The 16,996-nt window shown below is 38.5% G+C and overlaps 6 protein-coding genes across 8 annotated transcripts in view; 1 reads left to right on the plus strand and 5 right to left on the minus strand.

Moving 5' to 3' along the window:
- Positions 1–1,482, minus strand: part of LOC104799639 (zinc finger BED domain-containing protein DAYSLEEPER-like) — a 3,316-nt gene extending 1,834 nt beyond the window's left edge. The window contains exons 1-2 of the mRNA XM_010522270.1: positions 1,421–1,482; positions 13–592 (exon numbers count right to left, since the gene is read on the minus strand). Of these exons, the coding sequence (XP_010520572.1) occupies positions 13–561 (549 nt within the window). The 5' untranslated portion in view covers positions 562–592; positions 1,421–1,482. The remainder of the gene's footprint in view (positions 1–12; positions 593–1,420) is intronic.
- Positions 1,483–2,072: 590 nt separating this feature from the next.
- Positions 2,073–3,861, minus strand: LOC104799640 (DNA-directed RNA polymerases II, IV and V subunit 8B-like). Of its 2 annotated transcripts, none has more exons than XM_010522271.1 (5): positions 3,775–3,861; positions 3,362–3,453; positions 2,606–2,763; positions 2,434–2,525; positions 2,073–2,323 (listed from the first exon to the last, which is right to left on the minus strand). In XM_010522271.1, exons 2-5 carry the CDS (start codon positions 3,438–3,440, stop codon positions 2,212–2,214), a joined length of 441 nt encoding a protein of 146 aa, XP_010520573.1. In that variant the 5' UTR covers positions 3,441–3,453; positions 3,775–3,861; the 3' UTR covers positions 2,073–2,211. The 2 variants fall into 2 exon arrangements, with proteins under 2 accessions (XP_010520573.1, XP_010520574.1); XM_010522272.1 differs by lacking the exon at positions 3,775–3,861 and adding an exon at positions 3,693–3,774.
- A 1,071-nt stretch (positions 3,862–4,932) lies between these two features.
- On the minus strand, positions 4,933–6,397 carry LOC104799641. The gene is made up of 3 exons (XM_010522273.1): positions 5,764–6,397; positions 5,452–5,624; positions 4,933–5,289 (listed from the first exon to the last, which is right to left on the minus strand). Exons 1-3 carry the CDS (start codon positions 6,334–6,336, stop codon positions 5,148–5,150), a joined length of 888 nt encoding a protein of 295 aa, XP_010520575.1. The 5' UTR covers positions 6,337–6,397; the 3' UTR covers positions 4,933–5,147.
- A 2,818-nt stretch (positions 6,398–9,215) lies between these two features.
- On the minus strand, positions 9,216–10,730 carry LOC104799642. Of its 2 annotated transcripts, none has more exons than XM_010522274.1 (3): positions 10,648–10,730; positions 10,079–10,244; positions 9,216–9,657 (listed from the first exon to the last, which is right to left on the minus strand). In XM_010522274.1, exons 2-3 carry the CDS (start codon positions 10,228–10,230, stop codon positions 9,501–9,503), a joined length of 309 nt encoding a protein of 102 aa, XP_010520576.1. In that variant the 5' UTR covers positions 10,231–10,244; positions 10,648–10,730; the 3' UTR covers positions 9,216–9,500. The 2 variants fall into 2 exon arrangements, with proteins under 2 accessions (XP_010520576.1, XP_010520577.1); XM_010522275.2 differs by lacking the exon at positions 10,648–10,730 and adding an exon at positions 10,427–10,621.
- Positions 10,731–11,910: 1,180 nt separating this feature from the next.
- On the plus strand, positions 11,911–13,584 carry LOC104799743 (NHP2-like protein 1). The gene is made up of 5 exons (XM_010522384.1): positions 11,911–12,001; positions 12,116–12,290; positions 12,397–12,581; positions 13,112–13,243; positions 13,326–13,584. The coding sequence occupies exons 1-5, from the start codon at positions 11,999–12,001 to the stop codon at positions 13,350–13,352; spliced, it is 522 nt and encodes a 173-aa protein (XP_010520686.1). The 5' UTR covers positions 11,911–11,998; the 3' UTR covers positions 13,353–13,584.
- Positions 13,585–13,716: 132 nt separating this feature from the next.
- LOC104799643 lies at positions 13,717–16,449 on the minus strand. Its single transcript, XM_010522276.2, has 3 exons — positions 16,242–16,449; positions 14,339–14,566; positions 13,717–14,116 (listed from the first exon to the last, which is right to left on the minus strand). Exons 1-3 carry the CDS (start codon positions 16,413–16,415, stop codon positions 13,892–13,894), a joined length of 627 nt encoding a protein of 208 aa, XP_010520578.1. The 5' UTR covers positions 16,416–16,449; the 3' UTR covers positions 13,717–13,891.
- Between the last annotated feature and the right edge of the window lie 547 nt (positions 16,450–16,996).

The raw sequence follows: 16,996 nt of genomic DNA on the forward strand, positions 1-16,996 counted from the left end.
ACGCCACGTGGGAATGCCTTCGAGATATTTCATGACATTCTGCTTTTCTGCAAGGTAAGTCGCGACACAGTCTCCTTGAACGGTGTTGAAGTTCACCATCTCAAACTGAGGCTGAAGACTCTGGACAAATGACACAAATCCGGGACATTCAACCATGTGAAGAGGGTAATCATGCATGATGATCATCTTGGCGATCTCACGGTGGCAACGGTCCTGATCGAATGGAATGTAGGGTGTGCTAGACGTCTGGTATTGTCTTCTCTGTGTGACATTCTCGAGTGTGTATGGTGACAGCTGATTATTCCCCTGGAGATGAAGGCGTGCTGGGCAAGTCCCGTTGTAGATGTGGCGCCTAAGATGACTGGTACCCAAGACTTTAAATCCATTACTGTAAGAAAATCTCCGTTTACACCCCTTGCAACATGCCATTCTGCATCCGGGACCTGCATCCTCAATGGTGAAGTGCTCCCACACCGTCGACTTCCTTTTCCGAGGCTTTCCCCCTCGTGTTTCTGGGGTTACCGTCCCATCATTATCGTAGATCTCATCAGATGTTTCCATATTTTCTGACAGATTCTTGCTCTGAAGTCCTCTGAAAGGAAAACGGAAACAGGACTCAATAGAAGCAAGACAAAAAGAACCAACCACATGAAAAACAATGTAGTACTTCTCCACAATCTGGGGATTAAACTAGGATCCTGAAAAAAACATACCAAGATGAGGAATAGCATAGCATCCCTGAACTAACTAAGTTAACACCATTTCTGAACTATAAATCAAGAACCTTGAGTTTTGATTCACAACAAAAAAAACAAGGAGAGTGGCAAACATCATTACAAAACACAACCAGAAAACTATTGAAAAATACGGAAACCCTTTTTTTTTTATTAGACTGGTGTATATTATTATTATGTATTTCGGTTCGATGCTACCATGAATTTCCAGATTGTGTTTTTTTTTTTCCCTGCAGGGGAAAATAATTGTTTACTACAATTATGGGCCTTGGGTCCATTTACGACCCGAAACAACTGGGCCTATAAGGAATCATTCAATTTAAATACCGATCCAGTAAATTTTTTTCAATTTCGAGTTTGCCTCCAAGACGAGTTGTAAATCTTTTCAAGCTTTTGCTCCCGAAGCACGAAATGAAACAGAGCAAACATGAAAATTTTACGAGTAGATATCGATAAACAAGGCCGACGACACGAGCTTAGACCTCCTACGTACGTACAGGAATCGTATAAGATCCGATTTATACACGAACTGTTCTCTAATCGAGCAAGGAAATAACTTAGCTCATCGAAATTTAAGATCTACAACCTCAGCGAAGGAGAAATTCGGGGTAACAAATCGAACATAAAACACCAGTAATCAAACTAAGGCGAAAACGAAGCTAGGGTTAGGGTTTCTGGAACTATACCTGCAAGAAGAAGACGGGAAGATCAAATTTAGATTCCGGAGGCAAAAATAGTATCTCCGGCACAGTGAAGATGGTGGGTAGGAGCCGATCTTGGAGTCCGCCGGTGGAGAGAGAGAGAGAGGGATTTGGGCTTGGGGATCCGAGAGGCTAATTGGACCTGAGAAGGAGAAAAACAAAAGAGGTCACTCGTCTAAAAACGGTTAGGCCTATGTTATGGTCTTATTGGGCTTTTCTATAGGCCCATTTAGTTGAAGCCCATGCTTTTTTAAGTCTGTTTTTTTGGATATATTTTTATTTTAATCTAAAATGTCGTTTTCAATCACGTGATTGAGGAGTTACTACTTACTAGCATGATTGATTACGCTGATTGAATAGTTTTATAAATATCTACGTCACTTAAAATGTGTATTTTTCTACAGATCTATAATAGAAAAATAACTTACGGAAAAAACAAATTGTCAATATGACACTGAAATTAAAATATGTAAATTGTTATATAATGAATTGAATAACCTTTTTTTCTCAGAGGACCAGATGCTCAAACTTTTTGGGATTATATAATATAGATATATATATATATATATATATATATATATATGTTGAACCTACAAAGAATAAACAATGGTGAGTTAAAAGGACGAGAAGACTAAAGTGGACCAAAAAGGAAGTCTTTATCAGGTAAAGACCGTATCTTCGTCTTCGCAACAACAATTCTGGAACAGAACAAACAACAAGCTTTAAAGCCATGTGAAAGACAGAGAGAATGGGGGGATGAGGGTGTTGTTGGTAATTCAAAGCTTCCGAACGAGGAGGAATATCCGCTGGTCGAGTTCAAAGTGAGAGATGTGAGCTGGATCTCCCTGAAGCATCATCAGCAGCCCTCCGTACGAAACGTATATCTCTCTGAAACCACAAAAGTTATATCCATCATGGGCTTTACTCATTGCACCGGAACTTCCGAAAACAAAACAAGAATTTTTTTTTTTTTTCGGGGTTTGGTTCGGGATTCTCACGCTCGGGGAGATTTGCCCTCCCGCTCCGAGATCTTGTATAGCTTCCCATGCATCACATACTCGTACTTATCCGCCAGCGATCTCTTCAATCCCTGGAGATGATCAGCGGAAAAACCTCAGTACTAGTTAATCTACACACACAAAGAAAGTGGATTATAAAACGTCTCTTTACCGGAGTATAATATCCGGTATCGGGGGTTCCGTCGAGGTTCAAAGTGTGAGCCAATGCCAATGTGAATTTCTCCCCCACAGCCATCGGATATATCTCTGTGTTGATATCTAAATGCATGAACATTTCCAAATTGTGACTCCTTGCTTCGATGCGAGTAACTGTAGTCACGGAGAGTGTTACTGCCACACTATAAATGATCCGAGAAGAAAGTGCTACCGCAAGTCACTTCACATAAACAAACTTCCGGACACTAAAAAACTTAAAGATCAGCCGTAGTTCCAAACGACATATTCACACGACGTTATAGCTCCAAAAAAATGTATTCAACTTTCATTTTGATGATAACTTTGATCTTGCTCTAAGCAACTTTGATCAATCAGCCGGTAGAGCTATGATCACCGATAGGGCAGCCCGGTGCACAAAGCTATGATCACCGACAAAGAAGAGATTTCCCCGACAACCCAAGAAGAATTTGAATCCCATTTTCCGAAACTACGCCAAGTTGCATAAGATAGACACATGTTGTTACAAACTATACACGAATCATACACTTCAGTTGCCTTGCATATATACCGCAAATCAGGATTTTTCGTATATTATAGGAATATCTATAGGAGCTGATGGTTCTATCTTCCACAGTATAGACTACACCAAAGTCAGAAAGGATATCTATTACGCTTGAGATCAATTCCACCGTGAAAACACACGAATAACCATGAAGGCGTAACGAACATTAAGAGCTTCAAATGATCAAACCTTTATCAAACTTTTTCCCATCAGGGTCCAACTTATCCACCACGAAAATATCCTCGAACATGATAATGCTACCCGCCATTGGCGGCGTATACCTGAGAAAAGGCACGGGAACAGAACGGGTACATAAAAACTAAGGCTTGAACTGGATTGAAATCTAAGAACTAAACATTGGTAGAAATAAACAAAAAAACAAAGCGCCCAATTAGACCATACAAAAATTTAGGGAAAAATTGGCGAAATCCAGAGGGAAAAACCCTCAAAGAATCCCAGAAGTAAAAGTACCAGAAGAAGGCGGAGGAGGAAGAAGAGAAGAGAAGAGAGAGAAAGAGACCAGGTTTGAAGATTCCACGCAAACGACAAGGAATCGAACAAAGGCGAAACTGAAGCTAGGGTTAGGGTTTATGGAAGTATACCTGAGAGAAGAAGAAGAAGAAGAAGACCAACGGAGTAAAACGAGAACGCAGAGTGAAATCAGAGAATCTCCGGCGCGAAGGACATGCGGATCTTTTGGGCTTTTATGGGCCTTTTTGTTAGACCCATTTAACTTCAAGCCCAAGGTTTTGTTCCCTTCCTCTTTTAAAGAAAAATGTTCTAATTTTATGTTGAAATTTAAATGTCGTTTCCGTCCAGGGTAATTGAGTAGATTACTGATAAGCTATCAAATACACTGCTTAAATTAACAGTGTTTGCTATCATAAAAAAAAAACATTCGAATTATAATTTAATAATCCATTGTCGTATTCCGGACAACTACAACCGTAAGCATAGGTGACTTACTCATCGACCATAATGAATGATCAATCAGCAAATAGGAAAGGGAATATTCCAACTTGGCTTTGCAGATTTTTACATGTGATGCGAGACGAAGCAAGCATTGTGTTCAACTCTCCAAGGATCTTGGAGAGTGGAGAAGAAGACGAAAGTGACCTGCTTCAGCAACCATGATGGATGATCTACACTTTCACGCGGTTGTCGATATTTGCCCATGGGGCTGACACCCGAAAATCAGGTGTTCATCCATCGGCGGGATGAAAAAGGGACCTTTCGAATTCAGTTTAAGGTGTCAATGTCATCCATCCACCGCAGACACCCGTCACTATGACTCGTCTAGGGTTAAAGGTTGGGTTCGAGGCAAGGGACGAGTTTGGCAGAACAAATTAATCATCTTAAACTCACATAGAGTTTAGAGTTAGGTCGCTCCTCTTGTCTCGCCGCCTCACCACCGACAGGGTAATCCCGGATATCCGAATGACATGGGTACAACAGGTTTCGAACTCCGGGACCCGAGAGAAATGGGTTCAGAGTCGGGTACTCCCGACCGTATCAAGCTCTAATTGCCTGGTTTCATCGCTGAGAATCTGAAGTGGATCATGTTATTGGGATTGGGTTAGGCTCACCAAACCTTGCGACCGGAACTGCTACATGTCTGAATAGTTCAGTCATAAAGCAGACAAAACCATTTGTCAAGAAGAAAACTAGTATAGCACCTTTGAGAGTTATGTATGAACCATCTTCTGCACTTCCATCACAATCATTTGACAAAACGGGAAAACTTGCCGGAGACAGAGACATTGACATCCATCGGAAGCAAAACTTTTTATTCCATCTACCCTTACTTTCTTTCTCCGTTATATGGCTACAAGGAAGGAAACCCTAAATCTCAAGCAGAAGAATACCAAGAAAAGCAAAAAGGAAAACTACAAAAGAAGTGGAATTTAACAACAGGGTTAGTTGGTTAGCATCATCTAATCTTGTATTATACAAGGAGATCGCCACCGGAATAAGTTTATGCAGGCGACGTTATTGGAGACGGTCCACTGAAGAAATTCAGATTTGCTCTTTGGCTCTCGAGTTCTTCTTCCCCCTCTTCATCTTCATCTCCATCTTCAGCATCCCACAGAAATCGAGCATATGATGCATGAACATAACTGTGGCAACAGAGGGAAACAAAAGCAAACAACTTTAGCAAAACCCTGATAGAAAAAAACATAACTTTGCAAAGGAATTAACGGGAGGAACACGGAAAGGCAAGGTGATTTGAACTCAGGTTTCAACAAGCAAGGAGCTTGTAAGGAACCCAAAAGACTCACCAATCATCAGGAGCAGCTTTCACAGCTTGGTGGAAGTATGTCTCGGCTCGAGATGAATCTCCATGGCTCTGCCATATCAATTCCCCATACATCGACAGAACATCCCCGTCTTTTGGATTGGCCAAAATAGCCCTCCCGCAATATTCCTCTGCTTTCAATAGATCTCCTCGAACCTGTTTCAATCACAACCGAAGAAATATTAACAACAGATTTTCATCTTTTCTCAAAGCCCATGACTTTAATGCAGTTCTTACTGAACATAGATCTCATTTCAGATTCAGAAACTACACCAGTAGAAGAAAAAAGGTATACCTCCTTCAAGAACTTTGCGTAATTGCTGAGAAGAAGCGCATTTCCAGGGTTTGCCGCAATCAACTTCTGGTAGTGAGCTTCTATGACATCATTTCCATGGTTCGGGTCCCACGAACCACAACCTCCGTCTCCATCACCACCGTTAGAACCGCCGTCGCCGTCGTAGATCTTCCCGCCGGCACCAGTGCCAACCAAAACCTCATAACCTTCCTCCGGAGCAGCACCCAACCCAAATCCGCACTCCAACGAAGACGCACGAAACAAACCGAACCCGATCCCTTCATCTCTCTTCTCCTCCACCAAAGCACCATTCGTAAACTTACTCGCCGGCGTTGTCTTCTCCGATAACTGCCGGAGATCACTCTCCGACATCGCCCTGCTCATCCTCCTCGCTGAATCGTCACTGGAGTGTACAGAGATAGGGCTGTAACAGCAGCACGGAGACGCCGACAGCATCACCGAGCGGGTCCGCGGAATATGATGAACGAATTCCGCATCGAAGGGAGATTCCCTAGGACTCAAGACATGAACTAAGGAATTCAGAACCGGCGTCGATGCACTTCGCAACAGCATTTTCTCCAATCGAGTAAAAAAAAAAACTCTCGAGTTTTCTCAGTTTGAACAAAGGAGTTTTCGTGTATTATATAGGCGAGAGAGGATGTGTCAAGGAAATGAAATCTGGACCGTTGATTGAGTTTTCGTCACGTGGGTTTTTTTGTTTATTAGTTCTTCAAGTTGGGCATTTAAATATGATTTTCATGTTGCATTATGGACTGTCCGCTGGTATTTTTCTTTTGTCGTTTATGAGATTTTTTTTTATCAGCGTTTCATGTCGTTTGTGATTTCACTAATCATTTTTTTCCCATTAGCTTTTTTTTCAGTCGCTTATGTAACAAAATATATCTAAAATAGAAGATGTAATAAATAGAGATGGTTTATTTCATTAATATCCGAATAATTTAAATCTAATAATATATAATTATAACTAAACTAAATCTGATATAAAAAAGTTGATTAATTATTATTTTTTAAAATCGAAAAAACAAATAAACAATAATTAAATTTTTTTTAAAAAAATAAATATATTTGTCAATAAAAACTAAAAACGAACGAAATATAGTCAAATTCAATATAAAAATCAAACGGTTATAATTTTTTAAAATAGAAATAATCGAATTTAAATAAAATGCAACCTAATTCTAACCAAAAAAACTAAATAATTAATCCCTTGTAACAAATGTACTAAATAATTGATCCCTTTATCAAAAACAAATGTACTAAATACAAGTTTAATATATAAAGATATCTTAAGATGGGTTAATACTCTTACTTCCGTTCGATCATATTTTTTTTAATATTAAACAATCAAAATAACTAAATCTATATAGGACGTAACTCTTGGATCAAGTTAATAACATCATACCTTTGGAACACTAGTTCTTGTATAGAAAAATAATAATAATAATAATAATAATACAAAGGTAAACGCTAGCCCCAAACGCAAACGTGAACGCCAAAAGATTTTTAGCGTTGGGCCAAACGCGAGGCCTTCAAGGCTTCAAGCAAGAAGACGATGATATTTCCAAGTGGACGGTCAAGACTCAAGGCCGAAGTACGCGGTACCCCAAACGGTGGGTCCCAGTCTTGAAATGTACGGCTCACAGATTCCATGTGCCCGGCGGCTGACATTCATTTGCCAAATGGAGCAGAGGTCCCCCGCTCCTCTAAGTCCTCTTCCAATAGGAATCATTCGCATTTAAATTTTGATTTTATTTTATTATACCAATTATAATAATATTGTTTTTATATTATTCAATTTTGATTGAATTTAAAGTTATTAGAATTTAAAACTAGATTAAGATTAATATATATATATATATATTATTTTTTAAAATATATTAATTTCATATATAAATTTTCATAAATATACTATTAAATCAGAATTAAAAACCTTAAAAAATATTGCTAAAACTATATGGATTTCAACTCATTTTCCAAGACAAAAACACCTAAACAATTGTACTCCAAGGCTTTCAAAAAAAAATGTATTTTTATGAGAAAAAAAAAAGCCCCACGAAAAGAGAAAAAGGATCTTTCAAGTCAGTCAACGTGCATGCATATGCTCAAGGAGCAGTAGAGCTTGTTGATTGGCCAATGTCACGTACATGTGGGGCCTACTTTTCGCATTATTGAGGTGGAGACTGGAGAGTGGGTACCGTGGAACGTGGAGCCCACTCGCCGAGGCTCAACGGTGGAGAAATGGTGATGTCGACTCCCTGAGAGGTCCAAATTTGCTTATTTTGATTTCATGATTATCACTTCGACTTGAATATTTGCATTAATATAGCAATTGTGATTTTGTATTGGAGGGAAACAAAAATTAACATATGCTATTTCTGAGTTTATAAGAAATTAATGTTTTTAGAAAGTGATGCAATGATCAAATTCTTAAAAATAATATATGTTGGGAAAAATATGTGATATTTTTTTTAACTGAATAGAAAAAGTTTTATGATCTGGATAGGATCCAAGAGAAAAAAAAAATATGAATATAAAGATTTAAAAAGTGATGGGTTTTTTTGTCACATCTACTTTGGCATGGTTATGAATGGATAAATGCAACGTAGCAATGCATACAATAATAAAGTTGATTATATGAAATGCCGACATCCATTTAGATCTATACATAACACAAGGACATTATATTATATTATTATTTTATAGAAAAAAAAACAGGGAATGGGCTGTCGTTGTTTTGTATGTCTTAAAAGGGCAACCCGATTCAAAAACTAATAATGGAAAAGGGAATCATTTCCAATTACTCGAATGGGAGAAAGGAAGTGATCTTCTAATTGATTTGGGAGATATCCGATCATGAATCCGTTTTTTTGAATAATGATCTGAACTCTTTCCAACCCAAATACAAAATTTGATATTTTGTACCATGGAACCTGGATTTGCCACCCGATTTATTGGTCGATTCATTTTGATTATATTCGAATTTGAGAAAACTATATCCATTTCAATCTTTATTTGATTCTGTTCCTATTTGAGTTCAGATCAACTTCAAATTTTATTGGTAAAAAAATATTCAACATCAACATTATCTTGGTCCCAAGTTTATCTAGGATACGGCGTCTTGGTATTTATTTAGGATCGACCGTATGAATTATTCGTTTCCACTCATTTTGATTTTCCAACCCTTCCATTTTCTCTTCACTTATTTTTTCAATTATTTTTTTATTCGATTCGGATTCAATTTTTTCTATAGTAGAGAAATCGTAACCATTAGAGAAATCGTAACCATTCGGACATCGAACACGAATCAATTATAGTTATATTTTATTTGATTTAGACCGACTCAATTATTAGGTTAATAACCAAATTCTCTTTTTACTAGAGGGCTCCATGACCCAAAGAAACTAAACAGCGAAGCCAAGAAACAAGAATCATGCCATCGAAACAGCTTACTAGATGTCATTTGATTATTTTGGTATTTTAAACCTTATAAAGTCTCTTTCAAATGCCCCCTAATGTAGTAGCATGTATATCAGCGACCGGAATTCCGAAAAATACCCAATTATGCTGTCCTAGGAACAACTTACGACGGATATAGAAGAGAAATACGAGAATTTCACCTGGGGAATTCAGGAGAAAACAGCGATCAGGACAGAGAAAGACTCGGGGAATTCAATGGGGAAAATGCTACTTGGATTGGATCTCGGGCGGGTATCGTGCTAATTCCCCTGTTTGAACAGAATGGATGCTAGACCGGCTCTCCAACCAAACACCGCCGTAGGCTGAGGCCTTCTCGACAGGAGTGATGCCAGACCAGCCGATACATTGTTACTCGGAAGCTCTGAGAGCCCCTGCTTGGCATTTGACTCCACCGACCTGTCGTGATATGAATATGATCAGCAAACATTATACAAGTGCTATTTCCTAATTCATCTCATCATGCTCAGTGACCTTGGTGGATAATAATATACAGTATACTCTTGTCAGGGAAGTAAGACCAACCCTAGCTGCTCTTCACAGGGATTATGTCGGTAAGGAAGGAGCGAAAAGAATCGCAGAAATACTTAGAACCCGAACACGATCTTCACAAAAATTCTAATAACTAAAGTCTGTCTTTGGACAATTTATAGAATGCAGATGATCATATAAAATCACCCACCATATGAAAAGCCTATGAATTAGGTTCTTTAACGTCACATCGATGATGCAAAGGCCCGGAATCTGGAACGGAGAAGGAGGCAATGAATGGATTCATCGAAGAAAGCGGGAAGGTAAGGAAGGGTGAAAGTTCACTTACGGAGGAGGTGAGATTCCTTCATGAGTAATGGAAGAGAATCCCTGCCTCTGCTTGTGCTTAGGGTTGGAAGAGCATAACACATATACACGCCCTCGACGTTTGACCGTCCTACAAAACTCGCACATCTTCTTCACTGACGATCTCACCTTCATTGTTCCTCCCCGAGCTGTATCAGAGATTCAGGAAAATGCCATCAGATGAATGAGAAACCCAACAAAAGTTCTTCCTGAATTCGGAAATGTTTTCCTCTCCTGATTAAAGGGTTCTCGGAGAATCATTGATTCGAAAATTCATTTCTCAGAAACAAAGGCTTATAGCTCAAAAGCAAGCAAAATCTCAAGCATCAACCTAAAGAATCCTCGGTGGGCTATCCCATTTCCTTCGACTTAGATTGAAATTCGGAGAAAAACTGCGAATAGACCCCTAGGCACAGAACCCTAATTGAATCCTGAACTTGACCCAGATGCGAAATCGAGAGAAAATCAAAATAAAACTCAAACAATAAAGTAGAAAACAGCAAGAAATTGAGATATCAAAGGAAGAATAAAACAGAAACAGATTGCTTGAACCTGCAACTCGAAGCCGGCAAATGGAGTCAGTGTTGTTCCCTGTGTCTGTGCCTCAGGCCAAGGGTTTCCGGAGTTCCGTTTCCTTTTTGTTTTGGGTTTAAATTGCTCTTTTTTTTCATGGGCTTTGACTTCTGGCCTAAAGGCCCATCAATGATAACTCATGGTGTATGGTTTCCTAATTAACGCACCAAAAATTAAATCTTTGTTTAACGAATTTAAATTAAAAAAATGCTGAATAGATTTCTAATGTTACATCGTTATCTCAAAATCAAATCGTTCTATAAAAAATTACTTGTTATAGGGGTTTGGACTTTATTTCATCTTAGGATCGAGAATACTAAAGTTTTATATAACTCTTCACATTCTCATTAAAAATAATGAGAATGGGTAATATCCCCAAGTATACCTTGTTTTTCTTTAATCTTAGGGCATAAACGCGTTTCTTTGAAATTTTTTTAATCCGTTGTGGTTAGGGTTCGGTTATTAACCGAATAACCGAGCCGAACTGAACCAAATAAGATATAATCGTATCCGAACCGAACCCTACATCAAAATCGAACGGTTATAATTTCTTTAAACCCAAAAAATTCGAAACTGAACCGAACCGAATAAAAAATAACCAAAAAAACCGATAATTTCTTTGAAAAAATGAAATTTTTACTGACACTGAATCGAATCCGAACCGAAAAATAATCGAAGCGAACCGAACCGAATTTTATATAAAAACCGAATGGTTATAGTTTTTCTATAACCGAAATAACTGAACCTGAATATAACTAAACCGAGTCTGAACCCAAACCCGAACCGAAACCCGAATTGACCACCCCTAGTTGTGGTTACCTCCTTTCAATCTTGTAAAGAACAAGATCTTTGTTAATAAAAATTACACGAGATTATTATATATATGTATATGTATATATATATAGTTATACGTATATGTATATATGTATATCTGCTTTTTTAAATTTTTTGTTATTCTTATTGTTCATTATTTTAATGTTTGCCACAGATTTAAGGGAATTGGATATCGTGCAGAGTTTGTAATATGGTAAAACAATTTTTGAATAATTTAGTTTTTATATGTCAATTTGATTATATTTTATATTATTTTTCGGAAAAATTTTAATATTTAATTTGGAAGATCTAAATGTTTAATATGTTAATCTCCAAGTTTGAGGGTTTTTTCCCACCATCATGGGCTTTGTGTCTATTTGGTCCAAACATACTCGGCCCAGCCCCACATATACGATTTATATGTTACTACGCTCGCGAAGTTTGCCTCTAAAACCCTAGATTCTTCCAGTCTCTCCAAAACCCTAGCTGCTCATCACTTCTTCAACTTCAGGCGGAGATGGTAATTAATTTCTATTTTCATCGTTCCTTGAAATTTTTGGGATTCTATTTTCGATTTCAGGGAATTTGGTTTCTGAGATTTCCGTTTTAATTTTTCGGCATTTTTGCTATGCAGACGTTGGAAACAGTAAACCCCAAGGCGTACCCGCTTGCGGATGCTCAGTTGACGATCACGATTCTCGATCTTGTTCAGCCGATACATTGTTACTCGGAAGCTCTGAGAGCCCCTGCTTGGCATTTGACTCCACCGACCTGTCGTGATATGAATATGATCAGCAAACATTATACAAGTGCTATTTCCTAATTCATCTCATCATGCTCAGTGACCTTGGTGGATAATAATATACAGTATACTCTTGTCAGGGAAGTAAGACCAACCCTAGCTGCTCTTCACAGGTGTTTCGGCCTGTTGTGATTGTAGACGAGATTGTTCTTCGTTGATTCTGTTTTGTTTATTTGGGGTCTTTGGGTTTTCAGCTACGAAGACATTGAACCGTGGGATTTCTGAGTTTGTGGTGATGGCTGCTGATACAGAGCCTCTCGAGATTCTGCTTCATCTTCCATTGCTTGCTGAGGACAAGGTTTGATCCCCTCTCCCATACCTGTTTCACTCGATTCGTTGTCCATAACAGTGATCTATTCCTTGAATTGTTTTTGCTGCTCATCTCATTTTCTAGTTATTGTTCTTCGTTGTCACCTGTTAGTAAGACTATTCAATGAAAGATTTATTTGGTGGATTTTATATACGTGAGATCAGTTGGCTGGTAGATATTGGTGATTACACATTGAGATGGTTGTAGGCCATCACGATGCTCGTGTCGCTGAAGCTTTAAGGAATTATTTTCTTTTTGTAAATATTAGTTTCTTTATGCAAAAAGAAAGTTCTTCCTGGAGTGTTAGGCAGATCTGAAGCTACTTCTTCTTGGTCCTTTTTCTGGGTTTGGCTTCAAGATGCTTTCTCTTGTAACATTTTGTTCAGTATTTTTCTGTATAGTTTAGTTGGTCTTTTTTCATAGCTGGACAGATTCCTTCGATTAACTGAATGCTTGCCTTTGGCTCTTTTGGATTTCCTAGTTTGAACCCTTTTTCTCCTCACTCTGAACCACTGCAGAATGTGCCGTATGTGTTTGTACCGTCGAAACAAGCACTTGGAAGGGCATGCGGTGTGACAAGACCGGTGATTGCTTGCTCGGTTACATCAAACGAAGCTAGCCAGTTGAAGTCACAAATTCAGCAGCTCAAGGTATTACTTTTTCCTCGCAACCTCCTAAAAGAGTTGATGTTCTAAAATCTCTTCTCATTCGAGGTGTGAAACTTTTTTGCAGGATGCCATAGAGAAGCTTCTGATATGAGATTATGAATGGTCGGTATGATGGGTCTCCTGATGATGGAAGGCTTTGACTGAAGTCTGTTGTGAAAGTAGCAAATGAAAACTCTCTCCCACATTTTTCTGTTGTTCCTCGAAAGATATTGTAGTGTGACTTTTTTCCCCCTTTTAAACACTGCAACTAAAGTCTTGAGTTCGGTGGTTTGGTTTTGTGGTGAAATATCATTGCGTTGCTTTTAAGATGGTACTTTAGCTTCTGCATGGGTCTTGTTGTTACTTACATAGCTTTGGTCCGTGGTTTTGTCGGGTGCACATTTCACGTTTCAGTGGGTCTGATTTGGTTATATTTAGACCCGGAAATTCTCAGAGCCAATGCCAAGAGTCTTGGAGATATGGAGATGTATCTTCTCTTTAACAAAGAAAACATTTCTGAAAAGGAATACAGCTGAAGCATTTCGTTTACAAGAAGACAATCCAAATCTACGTTGTATCTTCTCTAATGTTCAAAGCCAAATCCCTGAAAAATCCGGAAATCTTTACGACGTCAAACGTAAGTAAAGATTTTCAGTCACTTCCCCATTTTCGGACAACGCTTTCTTTAGCGGAGACATATCCGTACTCTTCCTTCTTCCATGTCTTGTCTGAATCACCATTGTCGCTTTCAGAAGCTTTTCTTCCCATGAGCTTTGATGTTAGAGAAGTAAAACCTTCTCGGGTTCCTCGTAAACCATACAACAACGGGTTGAACACAAGAGCGGCTAGCGTTTCTCCTTTCGCGACAATCATATACTGCAATCACCAAACAAATAATAACCGGTTTTCAGACAAAAAAGTTTCTCCTTTTGATCTCCTAAAGAACCATAATATCCATTTCTCATCTGCTAATATTCTCTATAAATCTTTCCGGGTTTTGTTTCAATGGTGTTTCTCTGCAATTGGATGGCTTGCCAAATTCATTTAGATGCTTTTTCAGTGTTCCATTCTCACTACCAATAGGACAAAAAAGCTTACCATGATAACGATGGCTAAGACAGTAAGGCCTGCCTGTTGGGTTTCGCTCCAGAAATGATCGCCATTGGACCAACCAAACCATCCGCCACCTCCAAACCAGCCTCCTCTTCCTCCACTTCCGTCTTTTCCGCCACCCGATTCTTCCCTTTGCTTGATCTCTTTGTTCCACATCTCGAATTCATTCTTCTTCCCACCAAGGGCACTTTCCAGTGCTTTACGTGCTTGTTCCTGCACCGTAAATTGACAGTTCAGCTAAATCTAACTCCATAACAATAGCCAACAGACCAGATAATGTTACTTTTCTCCATGTCTAAAGCTACACTGCTACTGAACCATGTAACAATCTTTAAGGTAGAATCTTCTGGATCAAGTCTTCTTTCTGTTTTACTACTGCTTCATAAGCTCTTCTCTAAGTAAACCAGAGGAAATTCTATCAGTTGGGATCCTGGGGAAGCCCCGATTTTCCATTTCTCGTATTTTAGAAATGACGGAAATGCCATTTATTTTGACAAGGGAAAGTGCTCGAAAAAGATGAAATATAACTTAAAACAGTATGGATAACGTTCAAAATGACATCTCAGTAAGCAAACTACTACCCAGATATGCAAAGGAGAACAAGTTTCCAGGAATCATTCTTGATTCTCCCAAGCTATAACACTACAATTGATATCGTGTAATCTTCTTGTTCTGGTAGTCTCTGCTGCTCATTGTGTATCATTTCTGGTTCTTATCTAGCAAAAATATCGAGAAAAACAAGGACCCGATTCTACACATGCTTTCAATGATGGCCACGAAAGATAAGCAGAGTTTTAGCAGGGAGTCCACAAGCTCCATTTGTAAAAATCCAATTTTACAACTAACCGCCGCATACCCATTCTTTTGAAGTTTTATCAGTACCGATTACGCAAATTACTAAAAACTATAGATTGTATCTTAAATTCAGAATCCATTAGCAACCTCTTATCAAGAAACAAATCAAGCTTGAACTCAAACTTAGAAAGCTATATATGCAAACCATAAAAGATCTATGATTCGAGCGTTAACATGACCTGATACATTAAACACTCAAAGGGCAGAATGATAAGTGTCTCACGTTGGAGAAAGAGAGGGATTTGGGACCAATATATAAAGAGGATCAAACTTTCACTCTTAAGGTAGCTTTTGTGGTGGAGTAAGGGCCCAAATTATATCAATTGGTATCAGAGCATAACTCTCTACTCTCCGGTGGACCTTTGACAGGCCGTTCTCCTGCGGACATGCGGTCGACTCGGCGGCTGTGGGACAGTCAGGAAAGGAACGGTCGGGGATGGGCAGAGAAGCTGCCAGCGACCGAGAACCCATCAGTGACCAGATTTGCCCCAGCGCTGTGGACGTCGCTGTCTAACGGGGGCGGATTGATAAGTGTACCATATTGGAGAAAGAGAGAGATTTGGGGCCAATATATAAAGAGAGGTTTAAACCTCACATTTTTAACCTAGCTTTTGTACTTGAATCAATTTATATTGGAATTGAAACTCGACATCTTAGAGGACTTGGGGAAGACACAGAAAAAGCCTCTAAAGCTAGTCACTATGCCTCCCCCTGTGTCAAGTGTTTTTTTTTTGTTCTCAAATCAATTCACAAAGTTGAAAACCCTAATCCATTGAGACGACTGCGAAACCATTCACCTAAAAACTTGAATATCTGAATCCTGGAACTAAAGGCATTAAAATCAACCAACCATCACCCGGAAGAAAAATCCCAGAAGCAAGCAAAAAGCCAAAGCAATTCACAATGAATGAACTCTTCCCCAGATTCTATACGCCCATCAAACTCCAAGTGAATATAAAATCAATACAAAGAATAAAGAGCCAATGGAGAAACAATCGACAGGCAAAAACGGAGACGTTTAGGAGGAGCTGACCTCTCTGTTGTTATTGGAGAAAAGGCAATAAAATCTGCCTTTGCAATTGACAATCTTTGTCTGGAGAAGGAAAGCCCAGTTCGAATCAAGGTTCCGACATCGGAGAATGTCGGAGAAGTGAAGGCCGGTGGATAGAGAACCAGGGTTTACGTGTAGCCCGAGAATGTGTCCCATCTCTCAGTATACCGCTCTCCTTCTGTCTTCCCGTCCTTATCCCTTTTTTTATTTGCTTATATGATATTGTATTTTAAAAAATAAAATTAAATGAACTTACAAACGAACAAATAAAAATTATCGTTTTATATTATCTCTACGTTCCGTTTAGATGATCTCTATTATAGAAAATGACACTTTACTACACCAACTTTACAAAATGAAACATTTTCCTACACGAATTTTTAATTTGACAAAAAACTACAATAAATTATCAGTACTAAATTGATACACGAACTACCCAATTTAACTGCAATTTCCTACACAATCTGAAAACGATATTAAATGTCCGTTAACCGCTGACGTGGTACGCCACGTGGCGGCTGACGTGGCACGCCACATAGATTTTTTGTCACATCAGCATGCCACGTCATATTTTTAAAAAATTCCAAAAAATTATGAATTTTTTTTTTTAAAAAAAAATTAAAATAAAATAAATAAACTGCAAAAAACAAATACATATATATTCATATCTATATACAAATAAAAATATAAATATATATACAAAATAAAAAACATACACATATATATACAAACATCTA

The sequence above is a fragment of the Tarenaya hassleriana genome, unplaced genomic scaffold, assembly GCF_000463585.1.
Source record: "Tarenaya hassleriana unplaced genomic scaffold, ASM46358v1 Cleome6, whole genome shotgun sequence".
Lineage (NCBI taxonomy): Eukaryota > Viridiplantae > Streptophyta > Magnoliopsida > Brassicales > Cleomaceae > Tarenaya > Tarenaya hassleriana.

Bases quoted from the DNA above. Each gene is read 5' to 3' on its own strand.
- LOC104799640 (XM_010522271.1), bottom strand. From the start codon at position 3,440: ATGGCGGGTAGCATTATCATGTTCGAGGATATTTTCGTGGTGGATAAG. The intron at 2,764-3,361 runs GTTTGATCATTT...CCGTGACTACAG, and splicing joins TGGGAAAAAGTTTGATAAAG to TTACTCGCATCGAAGCAAGG. The intron at 2,324-2,433 runs GTGAGAATCCCG...TTGTGGTTTCAG, and splicing joins GAGGGCAAATCTCCCCGAGC to AGAGATATACGTTTCGTACG.
- LOC104799641 (XM_010522273.1), bottom strand. From the start codon at position 6,336: ATGCTGTTGCGAAGTGCATCGACGCCGGTTCTGAATTCCTTAGTTCAT. The intron at 5,625-5,763 runs GTATACCTTTTT...TGATTGAAACAG, and splicing joins ACGCAAAGTTCTTGAAGGAG to GTTCGAGGAGATCTATTGAA. The intron at 5,290-5,451 runs GTGAGTCTTTTG...CTGTTGCCACAG, and splicing joins AAAGCTGCTCCTGATGATTG to TTATGTTCATGCATCATATG.
- LOC104799642 (XM_010522274.1), bottom strand. From the start codon at position 10,230: ATGAAGGTGAGATCGTCAGTGAAGAAGATGTGCGAGTTTTGTAGGACG. The intron at 9,658-10,078 runs GTAAGTGAACTT...ATATCACGACAG, and splicing joins GAAGGAATCTCACCTCCTCC to GTCGGTGGAGTCAAATGCCA.
- LOC104799743 (XM_010522384.1), top strand. The intron at 12,582-13,111 runs GTTTGATCCCCT...GAACCACTGCAG, and splicing joins CATTGCTTGCTGAGGACAAG to AATGTGCCGTATGTGTTTGT. The intron at 13,244-13,325 runs GTATTACTTTTT...ACTTTTTTGCAG, and splicing joins CACAAATTCAGCAGCTCAAG to GATGCCATAGAGAAGCTTCT.
- LOC104799643 (XM_010522276.2), bottom strand. From the start codon at position 16,415: ATGGGACACATTCTCGGGCTACACGTAAACCCTGGTTCTCTATCCACC. The intron at 14,567-16,241 runs GTCAGCTCCTCC...TTTACGGTGCAG, and splicing joins TCTCCAATAACAACAGAGAG to GAACAAGCACGTAAAGCACT. The intron at 14,117-14,338 runs GTAAGCTTTTTT...TGGTGATTGCAG, and splicing joins TCTTAGCCATCGTTATCATG to TATATGATTGTCGCGAAAGG.